Source organism: Micromesistius poutassou (assembly GCF_964030765.1).
Source record: "Micromesistius poutassou genome assembly, chromosome: 15".
Taxonomy (NCBI): domain Eukaryota; kingdom Metazoa; phylum Chordata; class Actinopteri; order Gadiformes; family Gadidae; genus Micromesistius; species Micromesistius poutassou.
Genome location: NC_140285.1, coordinates 18,553,409 through 18,563,430, shown reverse-complemented (window position 1 = coordinate 18,563,430; position 10,022 = coordinate 18,553,409). Strand labels below are relative to the sequence as shown.

At 44.4% G+C, this 10,022-nt stretch overlaps 1 protein-coding gene across 1 annotated transcript in view; it reads right to left on the bottom strand.

Moving 5' to 3' along the window:
• The window catches only part of LOC311360190 (receptor-type tyrosine-protein phosphatase mu-like), a gene marked incomplete at both ends in the record, with an annotated part of 28,340 nt that extends 20,642 nt beyond the window's left edge, over positions 1 to 7,698 (bottom strand). Inside the window, one exon of the mRNA XM_084480278.1 lies at positions 7,521 to 7,698. Within this exon, the coding sequence (XP_084336404.1) occupies positions 7,521 to 7,698 (178 nt within the window). The remainder of the gene's footprint in view (positions 1 to 7,520) is intronic.
• Between the last annotated feature and the right edge of the window lie 2,324 nt (positions 7,699 to 10,022).

Genomic DNA, 10,022 nt, shown 5'->3' with positions numbered 1-10,022 from the left:
GACCAAGAAAACCGCTCCCGCCGACAGAATATACGTGTGATTGGATTGCCTGAGGGCGAAGAGGGCGCTAATCCAACTGCCTTCATGGGACCCTTCCTGAAGGAAATCCTGGGCAATGTATCGTTCGTTTTTTTTTAAACGGAACGTTGAAATACGCAGATGTTAACCCAGTCTGACAGTGCGCGGTAAGCCGACCCACTGCTTTTGTCCCAAGTATAGCCAATGTTTACGTAATTGTATTATATAGCAGAGCATACTTTGTGGCGCTTCTGATGTTCGTATGCCCCACATGTTTTATTTTATTCAGACTGTCAGTGGTAGCCTTTGACTAATTTTCTCTCCTGAGAACAGGACTGATTGTGGCTACCAGGGTTTAAGTTTAATTAAGCTACTTTCGTCAGTAGTTCAGTGGAGTTAATCTGTTAGTTTAATGACAGAGAACGATTGTGTCACCTACACGGTCGTTTGTTGTGACAGGGTTTGGAGTTCAAGGTGCCTTGTTTGGGAAGGCATTAGGGAAGGGCGGGAGGGGGCGGGACTGGGGGCAGAGAATTTATCTTTTTTATTTTCCTTTGTTTTTTCTTCACTTGTGTGTGTAACGACTACATGGCTTTGTTTGCAATGGCAATATGCTGAACATTACTTCTCCTACATCCCAAATGGCTGATTTAAGCATTACCCAGGGTATCCGCTTTGTGTCTTGGAATGTCAAGGGTTCAAACAAGGTTACTAAATTAAACAAAATAATGACCCATTTACAACATCTTAAGGCCGACATAGCTTTTCTCCAGGAGACGCACTTGTGTGCCTCTGATGTTCAGAGACTCAAAAAGGGATGGGTTGGGCACTTATTCCACTCAAAGTTTAATGTCAAAGCAAGGGGTGCCACCATTTTAATTCATAAAAACATTGCTTTTGAACTACTCAGCTCTATTCCCGACTCCAACGGGCGCTATGTTATTGTGTCAGGTCCAAAACACTCCTGTAGTCCTTGCCTGCGTATACGCACCTAATTTGGATGACAGTCAATTTATCACCAAATTGTTTTCTACATTACCAGGTCTCGACAACAGTTTCTTAATCATAGGGGGGATTTTAATATGGTCCAAGACACCACTCTTGATAGGTCATCTACCAGAGACGCTGTCCTTTCTGGCTCTGCTAGGGTTATGGCTTCCTATGCTGAGCAGCTGGGCTTGTCTGACCCCTGGAGGTTCAACTTCCCATCAACCAAGGCATATTCATTCTTTTCCCACATACACCGTACATATTCTCGGATAGATTTCTTTCTTGTGGATGATAGACTTTTATCAAAGGTTGATTCTTGCAAGTACCACAGCATTGTTATATCGGACCATGCCCCCACCTCCATGGAGGTCAACCTACCTAGAAGCTATGCTCCTTCAAGGCAGTGGCGCTTTAACTCCCAAATGCTGTCCGATGATAATTTTAAGGAGTTCCTTACCTCTCAAATTGGATTTTTCTTTGAAATTAATAAAACCCCTGACGTCTCCCAGTCCACTGTATGGGAAGCATTCAAAGCTTACTTACGAAGTCAAACAATCTCTTATGTCTCACACACCAAAAAGTTAGAAGTTTTTCCAGTTAGAGTTTTACAGTTAGACAACCAATATGCAGTAGCTCCAACCCCGGCTCTGTATAATAGACGCCTTCACCTCCAGGCCGAGTTTGATGTGTTATCAACAAGTAAGGCTGAATTACTTCTGCTTAAATCTAGACAACATACTTGTGGATGATGTTCTCACAGATACAAGAGATATAAACAAAACCTTTTTAAACTTCTATTCTGATCTTTACTCCTCCGAATGCCCTCCAGATATTTGGGACCATGACAACCCTCTTGAAAATATTTGCTACCCAGCTCTTGATGAAACGCTTTCCGGCAACCTTGGTGGACCGATTTCACTTCTTGCGATCCAAGAAGCCATAAAAGTCATGCAAAATGGCAAGTCCCCAGGGCCTGATGGATACACTGTGGAATTTTATAAAACATTTTCTCACCTTATATCCCCCGAATTACAAAGCATGTATAATGAATCATTTCTGAATGGTCGGCTGCCAGGAACACTATCTCAAGCCTCTATAACCCTGTTGCTTAAGAAAGATAAGGACCCGCTTCTTTGTAGCAGTAGGAGACCAATCTCACTTCTAAACGTTGACCAGAAAATTTTTGCCAAAGTCCTTTATAACCGTCTCCGACAAGTGGTCCCAGACCTGATATCGACTGATCAAACAGGCTTTATTCAAGGGAGACATTCGTTCTTTAACACAAGGCGATTGCTTGACATAATCCATGCACCAAGCTCTGAATCCCCTGAATTTGTCCTTTCGTTGGATGCAGAAAAGGCCTTCGATAGGGTAGAATGGACATACCTTTTTTTTGTCCTGGGAAAGATGGGGTTTAGTAAAGACTTTATTTCATGGATTCAACTTTTATATTCGGCCCCTGTAGCTTCGGTTATCACTAATGACCTACATTCACCTTTCTTTCCTCTCAAACGTGGCACAAAACAAGGTTGTCCTTTGTCCCCGTTGCTGTTCGCGATTGCTATTGAACCTTTAGCTATCTGGCTTCGCAGTGAGGCAGGGTTTGAAGGTATTGCGAGGTGGGGTCACCCACAAAGTGTCCTTGTATGCAGATGACTTACTTTTGTATATATCTGATCCAACCTCTTCCATTCCTATTATTATGTCTATACTGGAGCAGTTTGTTAGATTTTCAGGGTACAAGCTGAACTTTCAGAAAAGTGAACTTTTCCCTATAAACCCAATGGCCACTAGAATGCCTCATTCACTCTTTCCTTTTAAACGGATGGACACTGGGTTTAAATACCTGGGCATCGTCATTACTAAATCATTCTCTCATATTTTCAAGGAAGATTTTCTCCCATTACTAGAACGATGTAAAGACAATTTTAAACGTTGGTCCACTCTGCCCCTTTCACTGGCTGGCCGTATTAACCTTATCAAAATGACTGTCCTTCCCAAATTTTTATATCTCTTCCAACATATCCCTGTATTTATTAGGAAAAGCTTCTTCACAAAATTTGACCAGACTATATCCTCCTTTCTATGGGGAAACAAACCACGGCGCATTAAGAAAGTGTATCTCCAATGGCCCAGGTCGATGGGTGGGAAATTTTCTTAATTACTATTGGGCATGCAATATTCAGAAGCTTCTCTATTGGTCTAATTTGGAGAACCCTCCTCTTTGGGCACAAATGGAGATGTCCTCTTCCCAGCAGTCTCTTTATTCCTTAGTGTGTTCAAGCTTACCGCTTGTCTCAGTCATCAGCTCGATGCCCACTGTTACACACACTTTAAAGATTTGGACGCAATTCAGGAGGCACTTTGGTCTTAACAGACCATCCTCTCACTCCCCAATATGTCGTAATCAGTTGTTTAAACCATCATGTACTGATCTCACCTTCCAAACCTGGTCTGACAAGGGAATCAAAACTGTTGAGGATCTGTACAGCAAAGGGACTTTCTCGTCATTTTCAGACTTATCTGAAAGATTTGATTTACCTGGATCTCATCTATTTCGCTATTTCCAGATTAGACATTTTTTACAAAAGCGATATCCAGAATTTCCAAATCACCATATTCTGTCAGAAATTGATTCCATTCTCTCTTTGAACCCCAATGTAAAGAGCCTAATTTCAATTATACACACTGAAATAGATTCCATTAGGCCCGAAACTCTTAATGGTCTTAGGGTCGCTTGGGAGCGGGATTTGGGGGTGGAGCTGACGGATGGGACGTGGGAGACTGTGTTGGGGCTGGTTCACACCTCCTCAATATGTGCCAGACATGGTCTTATACAATGCAAGATTGTACATCGCATTCATTATACTAATGCTAGACTAGCAAGGATATTCCCTGGCACAAGTGATGCATGTAACCGTTGTGGACAATCACCTGCTGACCTGATTCACATGTTTTGGACTTGTCCCCGCCTATCTGATTTCTGGACAGACATTTTTAAAACCTTTGGGGATATTTCTGGTGTGGACGTTCCACCTGATCCTCTTACAGCCCGGTTTGGTGCTCCCCCTGGGACCAATGCTCCCTTGCATCTTACTGGGATTATGTATTTTACCTCTCTCTTAGCTAGACCTCATACTTCTTAAATGGAAACACGTATTTCCACCTACCCATTCTAGATGGATCAAGGATATATTACATTTCATCAAGCTAGAGAAGATTAGATTCTCCCTGAAAGGTTCACTGAGAAACTTTGAGAAAACATGGACACCCTTTCTAGGCTATGCAAAGACCTTAACAGTTGCGTCAGAGGATGGGGATAACTAAAGCCATACAATGTTAAACAGAATGCTCTGCATACATACTTTGTTATTGTATTTTTATTGTATTTTTGTTTTGTTTCATGTCTTCTTTGTTTTTGCACTCTGCCAATTACCTATTTTGTATTTGAAGATCTCCTAATTCCTGTTTATCTCTGCTAAGGGGACGGGAGGGAGGGAGGGGGGGATGCATATGTATGACTGTTTGTTTTTTTGTGAGAAAAATTGCAAAACCTAATAAACAGATTTAAAAAAAGAAAGAAGATCCATGTGATCCCAGAGGATACGCTACAACACACTATAGTGACTTTGCCAAGCAGCTTATGAACGTGTATGATTGCCTCCTCACTGGGCAGTGGAGCCCGAGGCGCCGTAAGCTGCTGCTAGGAGAACGCCCGCGGTGCAGATGAAGGCAAAGTGCAGAGCAGGGGCTTTTCTCCCCTTGGATCGCCCTGATTATACACAGCATTGATTTTTACAACGCGTCCATAGATTGATTAGGAGCTGAGGCAGCGCCCAAAGGAAGGAGCCGTCTCCTTCCCTGCTTCCTTCTCCTTCCTGCTCCGCTGGCCGCGGTCCAGCCCTGGCTTCACTTCCTGTCCACTCTTCCTTTCCTTTTCATTTCTATTCTTTTGTTTCCTTGTCTTTCGGTGTATTTCCATTCCTTTGGTTTCGTTTCTCTTCTTATATTTTCTTTCCTCTTTCATTCAGTGTGTTGTTTTTTAATAACCTTGATTTATCTCCTGTATATTATCTCTCTTCTTTGATTCACTTCTGTTTATTAGCTGCTCTCTCAGCTCCTTCCCTCTCGTCCTTCTTCCTCACTCCTCCTTCCCTCGGCTCCTCACCGCTCAATGACTTTAAACCCAGTCTGACTTCATGTTCTGCCTTCTAGCTACCTTTCTCACACACACACACACACACACACACACACACACTGTCTCTATAGCCCTCTTTTGCAGTGTCACACCCCCTCCCCCCCGATATTCCATAGATTCTTCTTGTTGAGAGAGAGAGAGAGAGAGAGAGAGAGAGAGAGAGAGAGAGAGAGGTGGAGAAACAGAGAGGGAGAAAAAATCCTCAATGATTATACTCATCATATAATGAAAGGTAAGTAGAGAGCAATATTACATACAGAAGAAGGCTTCATCATTCTGACCAATGAGGGAAGAGCGAGAGAGAGAGTGGGAGGGAGACCGACAAAGGGCAAGACAGGTGTGGGGAGAAAAGAGAGAGAGCACAAACGGTTGTGGAGACAGAATAGAGAGCGACCAGTGTGTTTAAAAATCAATTCCACTGTAAATATGACACGAGTCAGCAGCAACGGCCCCGGGGACCGGGCGTGTTCCTGAGCCCCGTTAGTCCGGCTCCATACAACCAATTACCTGAGGGCACTGTGTGTGTGCGTGTGTGTGTGTGTGTGTGTGTGTGTGTTTGTTGTGTGGGTGTGTGTAGGCATAAACTGCTTATGCACACAAGCTATAACTCTGATGGGATGTGTTATTAATTGACGGCGTGGACAGGATGTATTAGTGTGGTCCTCCTGCTCTTCATCACAGTTCTTTATTCCTTTGTGCCGTTAACTGCTGCTGCACACGTCCAGCTACAACACGTCCAGCTCTTTAACCACATGATGGCTATCTCTCGCCGTTTTTCAACTCTTTTTAAACCATTACGCTTTTTCAGCTTTTTTTTTACAATGTAAGAAATATATACTTTATACTTTTTTCAGAATGCCAGTTGCAGTGCCATATGGGCTTGGCTTTCAGTTGGTCTCAGTGATTCAGAGGTTAGAGTGCGGGGACCTGCAGCAGTGTTGCCAGATTGGGCGGTTTTCCTGCTGAATTGGACTACTTTTTACGACGTTCAGGCAGAGGTGATGCTAGCGTTGAGGTTAGTGCTGACATTAGCAGTTATGTTAGCACTGATGTTAGCATTGATGTTAGCAGTGACGACGTTAGCTGTGACGTTAGCATTGACGTCAGCGCTGACGTTAGCTGTGACGTTAGCCCTGACGTTTGCATTTTAGCAAGCACACTCGCAGTTCGTTAGGATGAAACGCATTCTAGTTATTTTCTATTTTCTGTTTATGTGGTTTTGTGTGTGTGTGTGTGTGTGCATGCGTGCGTGTGTGTGTGTGCATGGGTGTGTGTGTGAGCGTGCATGCGTGCGTGTTTGTGTGTGCATGAGTGTGTGTGTGTGTGTGTGCATGTGTGTGATCATGTCAATCAAACTGGGACGCGGACGGAGGTTAAGGACACGCCCACCAACAAGAGACAAATCAGGTCAGAACGAAAGCACCACCCGTACGGCTGAGAAGAGGAAATGCAGCTCCAATAAAGAAACAATCTATCCCTGAAACCAGTGCAAATCTGGTAAAGTTTGGTGTGAGTTTGCGTGAGTCATTTTTCCGTTTCACACGGAGGTGACTACGTCGTGAAACGACACAGACAACGCGAAACTCACAAAAGACGTGTTGCTCAAAAGGAGGCTTCCCAGTCTATGCATACGGGAAAGTTGAATTTAAATAAGATATATTTGTTACGTTGTTGTTATGTGCTACTGAATCAACCAGATGGCAAGCATAGTAATGTTATCAGCAAAGGGGCAGAATAGAAACGTTTATTTCTCTCTAAAGTTCTTTTAGACTACCTTGATGCATTGGTGTCCCCCACTGTCCACCCTGTCACTGTCCACACTGTCACTGTCCACTCTGTCTGTCCACTCTGTCTGTCCACTCTGTCTGTCCACCCTGTCTGTCCACACTGTCACTGTCCACACTGTCACTGTCCACCCTGTCTGTCCACTCTGTCTGTCCACTCTGTCTGTCCACCCTGTCTGTCCACTCTGTCTGTCCACACTGTCACTGTCCACACTGTCACTGTCCACCCTGTCTGTCCACACTGTCACTGTCCACCCTGTCTGTCCACACTGTCTGTCCACACTGTCTGTCCACCCTGTCTGTCCACACTGTCACTGTCCACTCTGTCTGTCCACCCTGTCTGTCCACACTGTCACTGTCCACTCTGTCTGTCCACACTGTCTGTCCACACTGTCACTGTCCACACTGTCTGTCCACCCTGTCTGTCCACCCTGTCTGTCCACTCTGTCTGTCCACACTGTCTGTCCACACTGTCTGTCCACTGTCCACTCTGTCTGTCCACTCTGTCTGTCCACACTGTCTGTCCACACCAGAGGACCTCCTGAGGACCTTCTGACTCTGTGGGGGCATCAGCCGTCTGCTGTGGTGGAGCAGCAGCATCACGGCTGCTGACAGGAAGAGACTGAACTCATTGAGAGGCAGCTCTGTCCTGGGCGCTCCACCCAGTGGAGGTGGTTGGAGACAGGAGAACACGCCCCCCCCTTCCATCAGTGAGCAGCAGCTTCAGTGATGAGACGCCGCGGGGTGTGACGGAGACCGCAGGACGCTCCTTCCTGCAGTCAGACTCCACAATCAGCACTGCTCTCACTGACACACTCACACTCACTCACTGTCTGCCAATACATATGCACCATGTTGTACATAGTCCATTATTTGTATTTGGATTTTGCACTACTTTTGTCCGTTCTTTGCACGATCCTCTTTGCGGCTGTTAACCTGCACATCTCCCCACTGTGGGACTAGTAAAGGATTATCTTATCTTATCTGAATACATTTGATCTTACATCGACTTTTTCCATTAAAACAGTGTGAGAGCAAGTGAGGAGAAAGAAACAATGACATATGGAGTACACTGTACTGTACTGTACTGCACTGTACTGTAGTACACTGTACTACACTGTACTGTACTGTACTACACTGTACTGTAGTACACTGTACTGTACTACACTGTACTGTACTACACTGTACTGTACTGTACTACACTGTACTGTACTACACTGTACTGTAGTACACTGTACTGTACTGTACTACACTGTACTGTACTGTAGTACACTGTACTGTAGTACACTGTACTGTACTACACTACTGTACTACACTGTACTGTACTGTACTGCACTGTACTGTAGTACACTGTACTACACTGTACTGTACTGTACTACACTGTACTGTAGTACACTGTACTGTACTGTACTACACTGTACTGTACTACACTGTACTGTACTGTACTACACTGTACTGTACTACACTGTACTGTACTGTACTACACTGTACTGTACTGTAGTACACTGTACTGTACTACACTGTACTGTACTGTACTACACTGTACTGTAGTACACTGTACTGTACTGTACTACACTACTGTACTACACTGTACTGTACTGTAGTACACTGTACTACACTGTACTGTAGTACACTGTACTGTAGTACACTGTACTACACTGTACTGTAGTACACTGTACTGTACTGTACTACACTGTACTGTAGTACACTGTACTGTACTACACTGTACTGTACTACACTGTACTGTATTGTAGTACACTGTACTGTACTACACTGTACTGTAGTACACTGTACTGTACTGTACTACACTGTACTGTAGTACACTGTACTGTATTGTAGTACACTGTACTGTAGTACACTGTACTGTACTGTACTACACTGTACTGTACTACACTGTACTGTAGTACACTGTACTGTATTGTAGTACACTGTACTGTAGTACACTGTACTGTATTGTAGTACACTGCTCAACATGTCCTTCAGTAGCTCTGCCAGTGGAGGACAGAAGGTCCACAGCAGTGATGAGTCAATAACATGATGGACTCCTCTACCCTGGCCAGGTGCATGTAGGGCTCAGGAGGAGGCTCTGGATCATGGAGCCTCCTCCTGAGCAAGAGGCATCTCCGATTTACCCCACTCCATATAGTCACTCCCTCTATAGAGAAATACATAGGGCTGGGCACGTCAACGCCTTAATTACCCCACTTTTCTTAAAACACTTGTAGCTGAAAATAAACAAAACAAACAAATTACAACCAATAGCTTCAGTCATTGAGGGCAAAAATAGGCCCAATGAGGCCCAGATTTTTTTATTTAGTTTTACAAATCAAGAGTAGGCCTGATTTGACTAATTGGCTTTGCATCCTTTCCTTCTGCCCTTGTAGTCCAAGACATGCTGCCCACCAGCTTTCAAAGTACAACGCTGCCACTGGTGGATTTGTATACATTTTATTCACATATCCCTCCCTGCTATTTTGGAGTTCACCAAAACACCCTGAAACAACTTGATTCTCACATACTTATGCCACCATACGCCTCTAACAGTGCAAGCAGGCCAATGGCAACCAAGCGCGCAGTCCTTCCTCCCTCACTTTAAAAACCACCAGCCGCCACTTATATATATATATCAATAAATGCATTTGGTTGCCCATAATATATATAATTCCAGTCTTGTACCATGAAGGTTAAAGATTTGAAAGCCACTGAATGATTGAGCAGAAACCAATCAGACGAAACATGATCAACTCAAATCTATACTTGTATTTATGCATTTACATGATAAACATTTATGTGTACTCACTGTACACTTTGGGACACTGGGAACACACACACACACACACACACACACACACACACACGGAAATGTACCGACTAACATTGCAAGCATGATTGGGGGTGGATGTGGAGGTTGGGAGAGAGAGGAGGAGGAGGAGGTGGAGGAGGAGGAGGAGGTTGGGGAGGGAGAGGAGGAGGTTGGGAGGGAGAGGAGGAGGAGGAGGAGGAGGAGGAGATTGGGGGGGGAGGAGGAGGTT